We start from the raw sequence: 19,302 nt of genomic DNA on the forward strand, positions 1-19,302 counted from the left end.
ATTGAGAGCTGGGTAAATGAGTAATCCGTTTCGATAAGGTCATTGTAAGTATAAATGACAATTGTTTTAGATCTATTTTACCTTATTTTACGCTGGAGACAATGTGAAACCAGTCATATTTCAGCTGACAACGGTCCAGTCATGGTGAACCGTGCGCCAGGCTCCAGGTTTAAACTGCTACGTGTGGTCTGCGTTCCATATTGATTCAAATACGGCTACATGTCCCAAAATTATCGCACAACTTTTAATACGTTAGCCTAATATTATTCACTATTGCTAGCGATCCTCTGGAACATCCACAGAAACGTGACGGAGAAAAGTAAGGTCAAATGGAAGAAAACTAACGTTAAAGTGACAGTTATAAATGTACGTGGATATAACTGATGGTGGCTACCGTGATATGTTGATATGCTTCAGTTTGCTGCCATATGACTGGGTTCACATTTTTCTCCACAGATCACGAGGTAAAATAGGTATTTTATATTTACCATTCCCTTATTCAAACGGCTTACTCATTTACCTAACGCTTATCAATAGCTCTTATCAATTTGTAAATTACAGTGCATGGAGAATGGTTTTATTGATATAAATCGGGGGAAAAAATTAAGTAGATGCTTTTTCCACTTAGAACCAACCGGCTTCTAGATCGTAGTCACCGTTTCCTCATGTCTAAAGTTGGTGGAATTATGAGGGAATTAGATCAAGGTCAGAATCCGGTGGTTCTGTAGACATCCCCCCCTTTGTGACTACCAGGAAGGGGGTAAACGGGAACATGGTTCATTCTGGGGTTACAGAGGTCAGGTTGTCTCATGGACCAGAGGTCAGGTGCAGGTCACAGGTTCATGGAGGGTCCTACGTAGTATTTTTTACCTCATCTTGGTGGTAAACTTATTTTTATTAGTTTAAATATAGAGGGAGGATGTAACGCAGAATTCCAGTTAGTTGTGTGAATATGGAAAATAACGATCAAATGACTCACCTTGAAGCAGAAAGCACAACTCTAAGCTGGGGAAACATGGCTATAGGAAAGGATATAATGCATTAGAGGTCGTCATTGTAATTAATAATTTGTTCTTAACTGACTTGCCTAGTTAAATAAAGGTTAAATAAAAATAATAATATATATATATATAAAAAGAAGCCAGCAAGGTATTTGAAACATCTTTCATGCATCTGGTCTCTTCTTTTACATTGGCCTATGCTGCCCACTGGTGTTCATATACAATTACAACACAGTATCGTAGGATCACAATTAAATTTTTACATTTACGTCATTTAGCAGACGCTCTTATCCAGAGCGACTTACAAATTGGTGCACTCACCCTATAGCCAGTGGGATAACCACTTTATATATACTTATTTTTTTTATTTTTTTAGGGGGGGGGGGGGGGGGGGTAGAAGGATTACTTTATCCTATCCCAGGTATTCCTTAAAGAGGTGGGGTTTCAAATGTCTCCGGAAGGTGGTGAGTGACTCCGCTGTCCTGGCGTCGTGAGGGAGCTTGTTCCACCATTGGGGTGCCAGAGTAGCAAACAGTTTTGACTGGGCTGAGCGGGAACTATGCTTCCGCAGAGGTAGGGGGGCCAGCAGGCCAGAGGTGGATGAACGCAATGTCCTCGTTTGGGTGTAGGGACTGATCAGAGCCTGAAGGTACGGAGGTGCCGTTCCCCTCACAGCTCCATAGGCAAGCACCATGGTCTTGTAACAGATGCGAGCTTCAACTGGAAGCCAGTGGAGTGTGCGGAGGAGCGGGGTGACGTGAGAGAACTTGGGAAGGTTGAACACCAGACGGGCAGCAGCATTCTGGATGAGTTGTAGGGGTTTAATGGCACAGGCAGGGAGCCCAGCCAACAGCGAGTTGCAGTAATCCAGACGGGAGATGACTTTAGGATACTTTGTCGTAGTCTTAAAAATGGTACAAGTTATTTGAATTTAGTTCACCTGAACACCCGCACATAGATACAAGGAAAGTCAAAAGAGTGTTGTCATGAAGATAAACACTGCAGTTCATTGAGTACACTTCCCTTTAGTGTCAATGTGTCCCTTCTGGGTCAACAGTTGTACTTTTATACAATCTTTTAATTCTCTCCTTGTTTCTTAGATCAACCCAGAATAGTCCACACTGAAGAGGTCACCTCAACAACAGATCTAACAACAACAATAAGAGGATAAGAGGTGGTGTTACTGTAATCCGCTCTGCCCTTGAAACATGAACGGCCTGGCTGGGCCCAGATATACAGGGGACACACACACACGTCTTACCCAGAGGTGGAAGTGGTGGCGTTTGGGGTGCAGGTTCCAGACAGACGCACACACTATGATATGACACCCCCATAAAGAGGTAAATATTCTCAAGAAAACCTTACCTCTTAAAAGAGATACATAATGATAGATCTTAATACATTTTTTAATGAGGCCTAAAAATATGTTGCTGCTGTTGTTGAGACACAGCATTGTGCAAGTCTGGCTCTCTGCCCTTCGATCCGGAACCTTTCCATAACAATAACCTGGAACTCTAGGGGCCAGTTTCCCGGACACAGATTAAGCATATTCCTGGACTAAAAAGAATGCTTAATAAAGAATCTCAATTGAAATTGCATTTTAGTCTAGGGCTAGTTTTAATCTGTGTCTGGGAAACCAGCCCTAAGAGTATACCAAACCTCAGATGCTACAGACGGGTTGGTTGTTTAGCAACAAAACCGGCGCATGTGCAACTATGGGGCAAAAGAGATGGGGTTGGCTTAGATTGTTGACAACATGTAAACTAAATTTCGTCAACAATGTTTATCGAAAACATGAATAAATTTGCACAATGAGCACTTGTTGCCTCAAATACATGGTTACAGTTGTCGGTTAGCTAGCTAGCATTTTTTTTTTTGCCATATTAGCATTGACGTGACATCAGTCACAACAACACATGGTATGAAGAACAAGAGGAAACGAGCTGAAATGAGCCACCTAGGATTCCCCGCATTGTCATTGCTGGTAGCTGTCTACGGGTGAATGTTCGTCCCATAATGCAATTAGCAGGAAAACACTGTTGTCAGCGACAGAGATGAAAATATCTGTTAGAAATTTTGAAAGAGGGGAGATCTTACACGCAACAACTAGCATGGGTTGCTAACATGACTAGGATTGTGCCTTCGGCTACTGGACAATGAAAGAAAGTTTATATAAAATAATTTCCTCCATGGACATGGTCTGATTTTGGCCAGGGTCCTTTGAAGCAGGGTAAGACATGCCTCATAATATGAAGGAAAACGTTCAGGTTTGAAACAAAGAAGAAAATGAAGAAAAATATTTATTTCGCAATGGGATTTTTTTCTTCTCCTCCCAGATAATTGGTCTTTATTCATCGGCTTATCTATTTACTTATTTTAATCGGTTATTACCGGCTAACGGAAATCCTGACTGACACCCCAACACACACACACACACACACACACACACACACACACACACACACACACACACACACACACACACACACACAACAGTGCCTTGCGTAAGTATTCACCCCCCTTGGCATTTTTCCTACTTTGTTGCCTTACAACCTGGAATTGAAATGGATTTTTTTTTTGGGGGGGGGGTTGTATCATTTGATTTACACAACATGCCTACCACTTTGAAGATGCAAATTTTTTGTTGTTGTTGTTGTTGTTGTTGTGTGAAACAAACAAGACAGCAAGAAACAGACTGGTACCCAGGCTAAACAAGACAGCAAGAAACAGACTGGTACCCAGGCTAAACAAGACAGCAAGAAACAGACTGGTACCCAGGCTAAACAAGACAGCAAGAAACAGACTGGTACCCAGGCTAAACAAGACAGCAAGAAACAGACTGGTACCCAGGCTAGAATTCTCATGTACCATCACTGAACTTCATTCATAATGAAAAGTGTCAGGACAAATGCCCAGACACTAGTTTTATCTCTCTGCCAGAACTTTTCTCACGTCAACCATAAACCTGAGGTTTGCGTAGAGGGACAAATATTACATTTGAAATCCCATGACATGAGGTATGTGGAGGGAGGGGGGTCTGGGGTTTTAACATGAGGTCATGGGGGTCTGGGGGTAACATGAGGTCATGGGAATGTGGTGGGGTCTGGGGGTAACATGAGGTCATGGGGGTCTGGGGGTAACATGAGGTCATGGGAATGTGGTGGGGTCTGGGGGTAACATGAGGTCATGGGAATGTGGTGGGGTCTGGGGGTAACATGAGGTCATGGGGGTCTGGGGGTAACATGAGGTCATGGGAATGTGGTGGGGTCTGGGGGTAACATGAGGAATGTGGATCTTTGTGGGGTTTTTTTTGCTTATACTTTGCTTTTGTTGTTTTTCAAAATGTCTGTACTTTAAAAAAAAAAAACATTTCTTAAGGACTCTTGGAAGACTAGTAGCCCTTGGGCTAAAAGAGACAATATCATCGTAATCTGTAACAAAGGTAATTATTTTTGTTTAAATGGTTTTATTTCCTCATTAATAATAATATTATTTCACATTAATCCTTACACATCAGATTATCATGAGATAATAGCCTCTTTAACATGTCACATATTTTTCCCAGATTGATTTTATGTGCCATAGTAATGATCCAGGGCAGCACAGCTATTAGTACAAAGACTAGATTGAATCCAGCAGCCGTTGGTAACTAGCCAATTTCTCCACAGACAAACAGACAAACAGATTCAATAGGATTACATCTCAACTGATGAAACAAGCTGACATTGTGACTTTTATCTGAATATTAACTTTAGGACTCTCAAATCATAGACATTTTGATGCCAGCAGACACAGTAACTAGTCCCCAATCTTGTGCATGGTGGAACTCCAGGCCAAAACAACAGACACAGAGCACCCTCCTCACCGAGTGCCTTCACATTTTAGTCATTTAGCAGACGCTCTTATCCAGAGTGACTTACAGTTTAGTGAGTGCATACATTTTTCTTCTTCTTCATACTGGCCCCCCGTGGGAATCGAACCCACAACCCTGGCGTTGCAAACGCCATGCTCTACCAACTGAGCTACAGGGGACTACCTTTGACCTGAAACTATTCGATCATAGGCCACTGGGCCTGGCACTGTGTCTAATCTAGTCCACCTGGTTCCTATACAATCCATTTATGTGCAGTCGAGCGGACAATAAAGTTTTAATTCACACTGCCAGTCTCTGGGTCACCACCTCTCTACATCAGTCTGCCAGTCTCTGGGTCACCACCTCTCTACATCAGTCTGCCAGTCTCTGGGTCACCACCTCTCTACATCAGTCTGCCAGTCTCTGGGTCACCACCTCTCTACATCAGTCTGCCAGTCTCTGGGTCACCACCTCTCTACATCAGTCTGCCAGTCTCTGGGTCACCACCTCTCTACATCAGTCTGCCAGTCTCTGGGTCACCACCTCTCTACATCAGTCTGCCAGTCTCTGGGTCACCACCTCTCTACATCAGTCTGCCAGTCTCTGGGTCACCACCTCTCTACATCAGTCTGCCAGTCTCTAGGTCACCACCTCTCTACATCAGTCTGCCAGTCTCTGGGTCAACACCTCTCTACATCAGTCTGCCAGTCTCTGGGTCAACACCTCTCTACATCAGTCTGCCAGTCTCTGGGTCACCACCTCTCTACATCAGTCTGTCAGTCTCTGGGTCACCACCTCTCTACATCAGTCTGCCAGTCTCTGGGTCACCACCTCTCTACATCAGTCTGCCAGTCTCTGGGTCACCACCTCTCTACATCAGTCTGCCAGTCTCTGGGTCACCACCTCTCTACATCAGTCTGCCAGTCTCTGGGTCACCACCTCTCTATACATGATGGAGATGTAGATGAAGAGGAGTAGGATGAGGAAAATGTCGTCCATGAAGCCTAGCAGGCCGAACAGAGCCTCAGGGATCAAGTCCAGAGGGGAGGCCAGGTAGGTCAGAGCCCCGATCAGACACAGCAGGACACGGATCCGGAACATCCAGAACAGGCCCCCTACGGAGAACATCTCCCTGGAGAGGTGGCGCAGCAACGTGGGCACGTCACGCAGCCGGTCCATCAGCTGAGACGGGGGAGAGCAGCGGAGTTAAAAAGGCAGTGTTTAAGCAGTAGCATTAGTCGGATTCCAGATGTGTTCGTGCCGTCTTGCCAACTCCTATGATCATTGGCAACGCAATACAGTTTGGTGAGACGGCGTAAACAGATCTGGGACCAGTAGTGCTTAAATATGACATCACAGCACAGAATGGGGAGTGAGTAACTATGATTTAAATTCAATGAACGGAAATTTCAAGGAATCAATTCAGCGCAGACTCTCTCTCGGTTTATCCAGTGCTTCTTTCAGTTTATCCACTAATAATAATAATAATAATAATAATAATTCTCTCTAAGTGCATGAGAGAAATACTGATGTGGCAAATTAAACTCACAGATCTGGGTTGTCCTGAGAACCTGCGGTTGTAGTCGTTGAGATCCCGGAGGACGAGGAGTGGTTCAACCATTCCATCCTGCACCTGCTGAGGGGAGGGATGCTCATGGAAGAGCGGGAACAGCAGGGTCACCTGTTCACATAGGAGAGAGATGTTAGTGAGAACAACTGCACTACTACACTCTGTTGTAAATATTATTTTCATTTCATTTCAGAATCCAAAAGAATAGTTAAGGTACTGTATGTTTTAACAATGTGTGGATAAGTTGTATTACTAAGTGAGTACGATAACAAAATGTGTTGAAAGCAGGCACAGGAAAAAGTTGTAACCAGCATTTAGTCTCACCATTTGTCTGCAGATGGGACAACTGATTGCACCGAGCCACGTCCCATATCTCCAATACGCAATTACACAAGAACCTTCAAAATACAGGAAAACTTGATCATATCCAGATGGATCTATCATCCAATGGCTTAAATCAGTCAATAGCTGGCCTGGTTCTAATTCCTTGTTCCTGTACTGACTATCTATACTGACTCTATCTGTACTGACTATCTATACTGACTCTACCTGTACTGACTCTATCTGTACTGACCATCTATACTGACCATCTATACTGACTCTACCTGTACTGACTCTATCTGTACTGACTCTATCTGTACTGACTCTACCTGTACTGACTCTACCTGTACTGACTCTACCTGTACTGACTCTACCTGTACTGACTCTACCTGTACTGACTATCTATACTGACTCTACCTGTACTGACTCTACCTGTACTGACTCTACCTGCACTGACTCTACCTGCACTGACTCTACCTGCACTGACTCTACCTGCACTGACTCTACCTGCACTGACTCTACCTGCACTGACTCTACCTGCACTGACTCTACCTGCACTGACTCTACCTGCACTGACTCTACCTGCACTGACTATCTATACTGACCCTACCTGTACTGACTCTACCTGTACTGACCCTACCTGTACTGACTATCTATACTGACCCTACCTGTACTGACTCTACCTGTACTGACCCTACCTGTACTGACCCTACCTGTACTGACCCTACCTGTACTGACTCTATGCACACCAGAGTATGTGAGCAGAGTTGAGCGGTTGGAAATCCCACTCATAGCTCATGGAGAGTTGCTTGCTCACCGCTCAGGTGCTCCATGTGCTTTCCAACCGCGCCGCTAAAAACCGCTCCGCGCTCACAGGAAGAAAAAAAAATGACGCTCCAAATTTGCTCCATTCATTAAAATCACAATTTAACCAACACCCATCTATTGTTGTAACTACCTGGACCTACCAATTGGTTTTTAAGTATTGAAACCAAACCAAATGATTTGAATGAAAAGTATTTTAATAAACAACAGGAATGGTTACTGTAATAAGTGCTCATAAAAAAAAAGTACATTATAATTGGCCTATTTTGCATGTTATTTTGGCATTAATTCATGTTAGATATCAGTTTGCAAACAATGTACAAATAAGGTGTAGATAGTAAGTATAGACCGGAAGTAGAGGCCTGGGCATTGTTGTTCACTAATTTACTCCAAGTAGGGAAAGGATGGCGGGGTTGGAAAGTAATAAAGGGGAGTATATATATAAAAAACATGGGGGATTGGAAGTGATGCAGACAATTACATTGATAGAAGATACAATCTATCTGCAATATTAAGCTGATCCACCCCCCCCCCCCAAAAAAAAATAAAAAAAACAATGTACAAATAAACTCCTTGAGTTAATAAAGCCGCTCCAAAATGCAGGTGTTTCAGCCTAGCTCAGTGCTTTCTCTGGTGGAGGGGCAGCCAGCGGAAAATACGGAGCGTAGGGGTTGGTAATGTTCTCCACTTGCACCGTGATTGGCTCAGTGTTCTGTCACTCATGGGGACACTACGTCACCACAGAATCTACAGGGAGACCTAGGCAGTTCAAGCCCCCTTGGGTGCTGCCACAGAGTTACATTAGAAGTGCCAGTCCAAGAAGGCTCAAGGTCATTGGACACAGGGAAAATGCTGTGGAGTATTTGTGTCTGTAATAAAGCCCTTTTGTGGGGAAAAACTCGTTCTGATTGGCTGGGCCTGGCTCCCCTGGCTGCCAAGTGGGTGGGCCTATGCCTTCCCAGGCCCACCCATGGCTGCACCCCTGCCTAGCCATGTAAAATCCATAGACTAGGGCCTAACAAATGTATTTCAATTGACTGATTTCCTTATATGAACTGTAACTCAGTAGAATATTTGAAATTGTTGCATGTTGCGTTTATATTTTTGTTCAGTATGAAAAGCAAATGATTTAAAATGTCTGCTCACTCAGCTGTGCTTCACAAGTAACACAATAGAACTATGACCGGTGTGATCATGTAGCCTACTTCAAATTAAAAATGGTCCAAACAATATGCATTGGCAGGGCAATTCAAGCAAAGCTAATATGCGGTGATAATGTGTGGGTCTTATAGCCTACTACACAAACCTCATTACTACATAACTGTTTTTCATTGGTTAATGTTGCACAGGCTTACGTTTTTTAAGTCATGTTAAAAAATCTGAGTGGTAGATCTCGGCTTGCATTTTGACTCAAAGTGATCTGGACTCAGGAAAGGTTGGTGACCACTGTTCTAGAGTTTTCCATGTTAACACTACCAACGTTTCCCTTTACTGTGGCAAGTGGGATCGAATCAACGTGATATTAGCCACTTTCAATGAAACACACCGAAACAAAACGAACTATGCAAGAGATTTTGTCTTTGTCTTTTTGGCAGAACGCTTCGGTGTAGGATTCTATTGCATTGACAGGCAGGACTCAGCCCGTACTCGACACAGACTGGTGCGGCATAACCAATCAGAGCTGCAGTAGGCCTATATGCAAATTGACCATTGCCATATATAGGGCTACATTAAACACCACACATTGGCTGCTGCTGTAGGCTGAATGATAGAACAGATATTTCCATGTTAAAATGTTATGGGATGCATTTTCTCGATTGTTTTTGATGGTAGGCCACTCTGGCAGGCCTACATTATGATCAAATAGCCACAGTAGCCAACTGGGCCACTGTTAAAACTGTAACTTAAAACGGGTACAGCCTCAGTTGCACAGAATTTTCACAACATTCAAGTTTGCGCTCAGCAGACCTGAAATTTGCTCAGTGCCGAAAAAAAGGGAACATTGTTTGTAACTCACCTTGATTTTTCACCTGTGTGTTTTATCAGTTTCTTTATGAAAATATTTAGCAAACTAGATGACAGTAGCTAAAGCAAGGGGCTGTAACAGCACACAAGTAGACTACAAATGCATGCTGGGCCGGGCACGCCCTGAGCTGGTGAAATGAGCGCTACTGGAGCAAAATTGGAGCGGGCGAGAAGGCCGACGCTCCAGCCTTTGGGAGAAGGCCGACGCTCCAGCCTTTGGGAGAAGGCCGACGCTCCAGCCTTTGGGAGAAGGCCGACGCTCCAGCCTTTGGGAGAAGGCCGACGCTCCAGCCTTTGGGAGAAGGCCGACGCTCCAGCCTTTGGGAGAAGGCCGACGCTCCAGCCTTTGGGAGAAGGCCGACGCTCCAGCCTTTGGGAGAAGGCCGACGCTCCAGCCTTTGGGAGAAGGCCGACGCTCCAGCCTTTGGGAGAAGGCCGACGCTCCAGCCTTTGGGAGAAGGCCGACGCTCCAGCCTTTGGGAGAAGGCCGACGCTCCAGCCTTTGGGAGAAGGCCGACGCTCCAGCCTTTGGGAAACTCAATCCACGCTCCAGTCAAATTGGGCACGCTCAACTCCAGCTCTGCTCACATACTCTGCTATGGCCTGGTTCTGATTCCTTGTTCCTCTCAGTCTACTCACCACAGAAGAGATGTCCACAGTTGGTTTCCACTGGCAGCACAGCCTGCTGTAGACACACTGGACAGGACATGTCTGTATAGAACTGTTGCCTTGGCTCGGCTGGTTCACCTTCCTGAGGGACGGAGAGAGCGAAGGGTGTGGTATGATACTTTCATGGAGGAGAAACTAATGAGATACAATACCAGGGTCCTGTTCATTAGGGCACACAACAGAAATCGTTTTGAAATGGATTAAACTAGTCCAGTTAGTCCCTCTTTGTATCAGTACATTTTCTTCCATTTGGTGCCTAATGAACATGACCCCGCTGTAGAAAGGAAGGAGCTGCCAAGGGACAGTTACAGTGCCAGATCTTCTCACCTGAGATTCGGACTGCAGCTGCTGCCGGACGGCACGGACATGTTCCTGGCTCTCTGGGTGGATGTCATGCTGCTCATTTCTTCAGAAAGAGATGTGTAGAATCAAAAACATCTTTAGGTTCAGATATTAAAAACACACCTACAACTTGCCAACTACAATATTCACTGGCATATCAGTTGAAAACAAATAAACTCAGCAAAAAAAAGAAAACGTCCTCTCACTGTCAACTGCGTTTATTTTCAGCACACTTAACATGTGTAAATATTTGTATGAACATAACAAGATTCAACAACAGACATAAACTGAACAAGTTCAACAGACGTGACTAACAGAAATTGAATAATGTGTCCCTGAACAAACGGGAGGGTCAAAATCAAAAGTAACAGTCAGTATCTGGTGTGGCCACCAGCTGCATTAAGTACTGCAGTGCATCTCCTCCTCATGGACTGCACCAGATTTGCCAGTTCTTGCTGTGAGATGTTACCCCACTCTTCCACCAAGGCATCTGCAAGTTCCCGGACATTTCTGGGGGGAATGGCCCTAGCCCTCACCCTCAGATCCAACAGGTGCCAGACGTGCTCAATGGGATTGAGATCCGGGCTCTTCGCTGGCCATGGCAGAACACTGACATTCCTGTCTTGCAGGAAATCACACACAGAACAAGCAGTATGGCTGGTGGCATTGTAATGCTGGAGGGTCATGTCAGGATGAACCTGCAGGAAGGGTACCAAATGAGGGAGGAGGATGTCTTCCCTGTAACGCACAGTGCTGAGTTTACCTGCAATGACAACAAGCTCAGTCCGGTGATGCTGTGATACACTGCCCCAGACCATGACAGAACCTCCACCTCGATCCCGCTCCAGAGTACAGGCCTCGGTGTAACGCTCATTCCTTCAATGATAAACGCGAATCCGACCATGAGACAAAACCACGACTCGTCAGTAAAGAGCACTTTTTGCCAGTCCTGTCTGGTCCAGTGACGGTGGGTTTGTGCCCATAGGCAACGTTGTTGCCGGTGATGTCTGGTGAGGACCTGCCTTACAACAGGCCTACAAGCCCTCAGTCCAGCCTCTCTCAGCCTATTGCGGACAGTCTGAGCACTGATGGAGGGATTGTGCGTTCCTGGTGTAACTCGGGCAGTTGTTGTTGCCATCCTGTAACTGTACTGCAGGCGTGATGTTCGGATGTACTGATCCTGTGCAGGTGTTGTTACACGTGGTCTGCCACTGCGAGGACGATCAGCTGTCCGTCCTGTCTCCCTGTAGCGCTGTCTTAGGCGTCTCACAGTACGGACATAGCAATTTATTGCCTTGGCCACATCTGCAGTCCTCATGCCTCCTTGCAGCATGCCTAAGGCACGTTCACGCAGATGAGCAGGGACCCTGGGCATCTTTCTTTTGGTGTTTTTCAGAGTCAGTAGAAAGGCCTCTTTAGTGTCCTAAGTTTTCATAACTGTGACCTTAATTGCCTACCGTCTGTAAGCTTTTAGTGTCTTAATGACCGTTCCACAGGTGCATGTTCATTAATTGTTTATGGTTCATTGAACAAGCATGGGAATCAGTGTTTAAACCCTTTACAATGAAGATCTGTGAAGTTATTTGGTTTTGTACATATTATCTTTGAAAGACAGGGTCCTGAAAAAGGGACGTTTCTTTTTTTGCTGAGCTTATATGTATAATTTAGGAAAGTAATAAACATTTTTTAAAAAAGTTAATAACTGGTTACAAAAACATCATAACACCATGTATTCCCATAAGAATGTCAATAATTACTAGACCTGCAGAGCAGAGTCACCAGTCCACACAGGAACGTGACACTGAGAACGACCACAAACAGGACAGGGTTGCTGACTCCCTCTATGAGTGAGTGTTCATCTTGCAGCAAATAGTCCAGCTCCCCACATCCATTGTTTTCATCCATCCCACTTAATCATATCCTACAGAACTGGGTTAGAAAAGAGAGAGAGAGAGAGAGAATATGAGTCACATAGCTACATCCAGCCACAACTCCCCCTATCTAGCTAGATAGCTAGCTACAGTGAGGCAACGTTACTGTTAGCTAGCTACAGAACACAAACCACTCAACGCAGAGCCAGAGTTTATAGCTAAATATGACTTAGGCTATATCTGGCGTATTGCTAAACTATAGCCAATGCGGATAATAAGAACGAAACAGGGCTAAATAAGGTCAGGTGCGTAACGTTAAATGTTTACAAGCTAAAAGTATCACCCTATCCATTAGATAGAACAGCCACAAAGTCAAAATTGGCTATATCATAGAAAATGAACGAAAACAAAAATGTGCTTTTTGGTCTTAATTAAGGTTTGGGTTCGGCAAAATGCTAGTAGTATGCTGAAGGTTATGGTTACCTATCCATTGCACTGAAGTACAATAAGAACGATCCATTGGAATTGGCTGCTCCACTTCCGCATTCTTAGAAAGGTCCTTTTCACAGCCCACCTATACATGGCGTCCCAATTACTGCCTTCTCTAAATTCAACCCAATGTATTTATTCACATTTTCATGAAATAAATAATTCTATATATTTTTTTGTACTTCTTCATATATGCTTAAGATGACTTGGATTGCTTTTAGAGGTTTTATGGATTTACTAACGTTGATAAAGACGGATGATCCTATTCAGGCTCGAGGTTTCCGTTCTGGTCCTACTACAGAGTGGTATTATTTTTGGTTTCCACTAGATAGCACAGACACAAAGTCTAAATAGTTTATATCGTTAAAAAATCTGAAAACAAAAACTAGCTTTTTGGTTTTTAATTCAGGGTTAGGCATAAGGTTATCAGTGTGGTTAAGGTTAGGGTTAAGTTTATATCAGATTTTAAGAAGAGAAATTGTAGAAATAGGCGGAGTTTATGACTTTGTGGCCATGGTAACTAGTGACGACCATCCCAGCTGGGTGGGAAAAAGGCTTGACAGAGGGGAGACCGGTAGACGTGTGTTTCAGCGTCTCTGTTTATGATTAAATAATATTTTCTTTCGACGCTGTATGTATTTATGCAAATGAAAAGAGCGTGGGACCGTATCCGTCCGGTCGGAAAACTGATTAGCTAGCTTTTTACGTATAATAATTCCTCGTTTTTTGGTTATCCAGTTGATCAGACATCTCGGTCTTATTGATTTCATCTCGCCTAGCTGGCTGTCTAGACATATTTTCAGATAAAGAAGAGCGATCGACGTGGATTAATTGAACTAGCTACGATGAGTACCTTGGATTCTGTGGATCGAGTTGAACTGTGCGAGAGCCTTTTGACATGGGTACGTATAAATGAATTATCTCGGTCGCCGAGAAAGATTTAAGCCGATTTGATGAACGGTTGTAGACAAAGTGTAGTTAGTTTGCGTTGGCAGGCTTTAGCTAGCGCTAAAAGCAAGTCTGCCAATCTTAGGAAAGTTATGTAACAAATAGAGTTACCGGTAGCCAACGCGTTACCTAGCTATGGTGTGTATATATATATACACACTACCAGCATATATATGATATCTATACCGGTTGTGTATATATAAAGCAGGCAATTTATCTTCATAAGACAAGGATTGAAAAGGATTTAAAAGGATTTGTGCGAAGCTGTCATCAAGGCAAAGGGTGGCTAATATATTTTGATTTGTTTAACACTTTTTTGGTCACTACATGATTCCATATGTGTTATTTCATAGTTTTGATGTCTTCACTATTATTCTACAAGGTAAAAATAAAGAAAAACCCTTGAGTAGGTGTGTCCAAACTTCTGACTGGTAGGGGTAAAAGTGACTAGGTAAACAGGGTAGTTTGGTCCCAGACCTGGCGCTCCTGTACCGCTTGCCGTGCTGTAGCAGAGAGAACAGCCTAAGACTAAGGTAGCTGGAGTCTTTGACAGTTTTTTGGGCTTTCCTCTGACACTGCCTGATATAGAGGTCCTGGATGGCAGGGAGCTCGACCCCAGTGATGTACTTACGCACTAACGTCTGTGCCGCCTTACGGTCGGATGCCAAGCTGTTGCCATACTATGTGGTGATGCAGCTTGCCAAGATGCTCTCAATGGTGTAGTTGTATATAAAAAAAAAATTGAGGATCGGAGGGCCCATGCCAAATCTTTTCAGCCTCCTGAGGGGAAGAGGCATTGTCGTGCCCTCTTTACGATTGTGTTGGTGTGTTTGGACCATGATAGGTCCTTAGTGATGTGGGCACCGAAGAACTTTAAGCTCTCGACCCGCTCCACTAAAGCCCAGTCGATGTATGGGTCGATTCGGCCCTCCGTTTTCTGTAGTCCACGATCAGCTCCTTTGGCTTGCTGACCTTGAGGATGAGGTAGTTATCCTGACACCCCACTGCCAGGTCTCTGACATCCTCCTTATAGGCTGTCTCATCGTCGCCGGTGATCAGGCCTACCATCGTCGTGTTGTCGGCGAACTTAATGGCGGTGTTGAAGTCATGCGTGGCCACACAGTCGTGGGTGAACAGGGAGTCACTCAGCGGTGTGAATAGTTATGTAATTGAGATATTTCATTTTCATTAAATTTGCTACATTTTCTAAAACGTGTTCACTTTGATTGTGTGTAGATGGGTTAGAGAAAAAAGTATTATTACATTTTGAATTCAGGCTGTAAAATATGGAATAAGTCAAGGTGTATGAATGCTTTCTGAAGGCACAAGTGTGGCAATTGTGCTGAACTCTTAAGGCATAAAAGTTATTAAAAGATCAATGTGCATCATTAATTTAAATGACAATTGAACAGGTAAAGAGGTATGCTTAGATAACCGATACAGAAAAATAGACATTTTTTTACATACAGTTAGATGTAATGATTATGGCTCTAGATTGCATGGAAAAGCTGTTTCAGGTGTTTGTCTCCAACTGGACCTATTGTTTACCCATCCAACTGGACCTATTGTTTACCAACTGGACCTATGATACCTGATGGTCAAATGCTGACCCGTCTACCTCCCAAGAGTTTCTGTTATCGTGACTGCTGTATATACAGTGCATTTGGAAAGTATTCAGACCCCTAGACTTCTTCCACATTTTGTTACGTTACAGCCTTATTCTACAATGCATTAAATTGTTTTTTTTTCCCTTCATCTATCTACACACAATACCCCATAATGACAAAGCGAAAACAGGTTTATAGACATTTTTGCACATTTATTAAAAATAAAAAAAACAGATACCTTATTTACATAACTATTCAGACCCTTTGCTATGAGACTCTAAATTGAGCACAAGTGCATCCTGTTTCCATTGATCATCCTTGAGATGTTTCTACAACTTGATTGGAGTCCACCTGTGGTAAATTCAATTGATTAGACATGATTTGGAAAGGCACACACCTGTCTATATAAGGTCCCACAGTTGACAGTGCATGTCAGAGCAAAAACCAAGCCATGAGGTCGAAGGAATCTGGGGAAGGGTACCAAACAATTTCTGCAGCATTGAAGGTCCCTAAGAACACAGTGGCCTCCATCATTCTTTAAATGGAAGAAGTTTGGAACCATCAAGACTCTTCCTAGAGCTGACCGCCCGGCCAAACTGAGCAATCGGGGGAGAAGGGCCTTGGTCAGGGAGGTGACCAAGAACCTGATGGCCACTGACAGAGCTCCAGAGTTCCTCTGTGGAGATCGGAGAACCTTCCACAAGGACAACCATCTCTGCAACACTCCACATCAGGCTTTTAGTGGAAGCCACTCCTCAGTAAAAGGCACGTGACAGCCAGCTTGGAGTTTGCCAAAAGGCACCTAAAGGACTCTGACCATGAGAAACAAGAATCTCTGGTCTGATGAAACAAAGATTGAACTCTTTGTCCTAAATGCCAAGCGTCACGTCTGGAGGAAACTAGGCACCGCTCATCACCTGGCTAATACCATCCCTACGGTGAAGCACGGTGGTGGCAGCATCATGCTTTTGGGATTTTTTTTCAGTGGCAGGGACTGGGACAGATGAACAGAGCAAAGTACAGAGAGATCCTTGATGAAAACCTGCTCCAGAGCGCTCAGGACCTCAGACTAGGGCAAAGGTTCACCATCCAACAGGACAATGACCCTAAGCACACAGCCAAGACAACGCAGGAGTGGCTTCTGGACAAGTCTCTGAATGTCCTTTAGTGGCCCAGCCAGAGCCCAGATTTGAACACGATCGAACATCTCTGGAGAGGCCTGAGAATAGCTGTGCAACGACACTCCCAAGCCAACCTGATAGAGCTTGAGAGGATCTGCAGAGAAGAATGGAGAAACTCCCCAAATACAGGAGTTTCAAGCTTGTAGCGTCATACCCAAGAAGACTCAAGGCTGTAATCGCTGCCAAATGTGCTTCAAGAAAGTACTGAGTAAAGAGTCTGAATACTTATGTAAATGTAATATTTCCGTTTTTCTTTTGTAATAAATTAGCTAAAATTTTTAAAAACCTGTTTTTGCTTTGTCATTATGGGGTATTGTATGTAGATTGATGAGGGGGAAAAAACAATTTAATCAATTTTAGAATAAGACTGTAACTTAACAAAATGTGGGAAAAGTGAACGGGTCTGAATACTTTCCGAATGCACTGTATATTCCGCCTCAGGAGAACAACAAGCACTTGACAAACTCTATGAGGCTATAAACCAGCAGGAAAACATGCACCCGGAGAATGCTTTTCTTGTTGGCAGTGATTTTAATTCTCTGTCACTAAGACATATGATGCCCAACTTCTATCAATTTTAGTCATTTAGCAGACGCTCTTATCCAGAGCGACTTACAGTTAGTGAGTGCATACATTTTTCATACTGGCCCCCCGTGGGAAACGAACCCACAACCCTGGTGTTGCAAGCGCCATGCTCTACCAACTGAGCTACAGGAGGCCTAGACTCTATACTCCTGCTTCCTGTTTACAAACAGAAACTCACGGGAAGCACCCATGGTCCCAGCTCACAACAAACGTTCCCACAACTTTTAGAGAACATTCCCTTAAGAGTTTTATTAGGTCATTAACTAACATTTTCATATCAATGTTCCCGTTATGTGCAAGGAATGTTTCCAAGAGACCATTCTCTTAATGGCAAATAGAACTTACCCAGAACTTTGTTATATGTTCTCAGAATTTAAGATATTAAATTAAGATATTAATGTTCTAGACATGTGAAACGCAAACCTAAACTTCACTTGCGTCTGATATTGAAAGAAACATGGTAATGCTTTCACTGATTGCACATAAAATAACAGTTCCTGATGATGGAGTGCTTTCTTTGTTATCCAACTGATCTTTGTGTCCTTTGTTTCATCCTGTGAACCCCGTTCATTGCTGCTTGCAGCTATATTTTAGGAAATGTTTCATGGGAGTTCAGTTCTTCCTCCACACCACCCATCTGTTTCCTTTCATTTAGAATTGTGTGTGTGTGTGTGTGGTGGATTTCCTCATTATAGCTTTCTCTCAGATGACAGTGAGGCTCTGCCTGGCGCAGATCATTTAGAGGTGAGGAGAACTAGACACACTACAAACACGTGAAAAATGAAACCTGAATAAAAAGTTAAAACAAAAAAGAGATCAGTCATTTTCAAACAACTGAATATGTCTATGTTAAAAACAGGATAATTGAGTCCCAAGGCCAGGGTTTTAGAAGTATACCATAAATCTGAATAAGATTATCAGATTAATTAGGATTTGATCTGATCTGAGAACATTACCATAAGAAGGTGGATGGACCTTGTACCAGTCCATGTTTCTTGGAGTGGACATTGCTTATGAAGTGGTGGGGTCTCCTATGCTGACGAGTGTTGTCTGGCTCACCTTCTGCCTCTGCCAGGTTTCCGAACCAGCATGTGAAGGCAAAATGTAAAACCCCACACCAACTTTGTCAACATGTACTGTAATGGGTCTTCTATGCAGGCCAGCTGGCGGTCACTCATCGTCTCTATGCTACTCCACAGCAGGGTTTCTGTTAGCCGGCTTTTGACTGATAAGGAAAAGCAGATTAATTAAAACTGTTGCCGGCTAAAATGACCTGGAGAAAAAAATCCCATTGCAAAATAATGCTTTTTTATTCATTGATGGGAATACCAGTCGATGGAAATACATTTGACCGTCATGTTCATCAAATCAAATCAAATTTGATTTGCCACATGCGCCGAATACAACAGGTGTAGACCTTACAGTGAAATGCTTACTTACAAGCCCTTAACCAACAATGCTGTTTTTAAGAAACGAAAAAAAGTGTTAAGTTAAAAATAGATAAGTTAAAAATGGCAAATAATTATAGAGCAGCAGTAAAATAAAATAACAGTAGGGAGGCTATATAAACAGGGAGTACCGGTACAGAGTTAGTCGAGGTAATATGTACATGTGGGTAGAGTTAAAGTGATGATGCATGAATAATAAGTAGCAGCAGCGTAAAAGAGGGGGTGGGGGTGGGGTGGGGGGGCAAATAGTCCGGGTAGCCATGATTAGCTGTTCAATCTTTTCAGTCTCCTGAGGGGGAATAGGCTTTGTCATGCCCTCTTCACGACTGTCTTGGTGTGTTTGGACCAGGATAGTTTGTTGGTGATGTGGACACCAAGGAACTCTCAACCTGTTCCACTACAGCCCCGTCGATGAGAATGGGGGCGTGCTCAGTCCTCTTTATTTTTGTATTTTTTCCTGTAGTCCACAATCATCTCCTTTGTCTTGATCACGTTGAGGGAGCGGTTGTTATCCTGGCACCACACGGCCAGGTCTCTGACCTCCTCCCTATAGGCTGTCTCATCGTT

The 19,302-nt window shown here is 43.7% G+C and overlaps 2 protein-coding genes across 2 annotated transcripts in view; one reads left to right on the forward strand and one right to left on the reverse strand.

Moving 5' to 3' along the window:
• Positions 1–4,683: 4,683 nt before the first annotated feature.
• LOC311135675 (E3 ubiquitin-protein ligase RNF170-like) lies at positions 4,684–13,022 on the reverse strand. The gene is made up of 7 exons (XM_084169698.1): positions 12,961–13,022; positions 12,369–12,535; positions 10,592–10,670; positions 10,235–10,346; positions 6,749–6,822; positions 6,404–6,535; positions 4,684–6,036 (listed from the first exon to the last, which is right to left on the reverse strand). Exons 2-7 carry the CDS (start codon positions 12,509–12,511, stop codon positions 5,767–5,769), a joined length of 810 nt encoding a protein of 269 aa, XP_084025824.1. The 5' UTR covers positions 12,512–12,535; positions 12,961–13,022; the 3' UTR covers positions 4,684–5,766.
• Positions 13,023–13,497: 475 nt separating this feature from the next.
• The window catches only part of LOC311136693 (protein Hook homolog 3-like), a 63,127-nt gene continuing 57,322 nt past the window's right edge, over positions 13,498–19,302 (forward strand). The window contains 1 exon segment of the mRNA XM_084170921.1: positions 13,498–13,868. Within this exon segment, the coding sequence (XP_084027047.1) occupies positions 13,812–13,868 (57 nt within the window). The 5' untranslated portion in view covers positions 13,498–13,811.

This window comes from Coregonus lavaretus (assembly GCF_964263955.1).
Source record: "Coregonus lavaretus genome assembly, chromosome: 10".
In the NCBI taxonomy this organism is placed as follows: Eukaryota; Metazoa; Chordata; class Actinopteri; order Salmoniformes; family Salmonidae; genus Coregonus; species Coregonus lavaretus.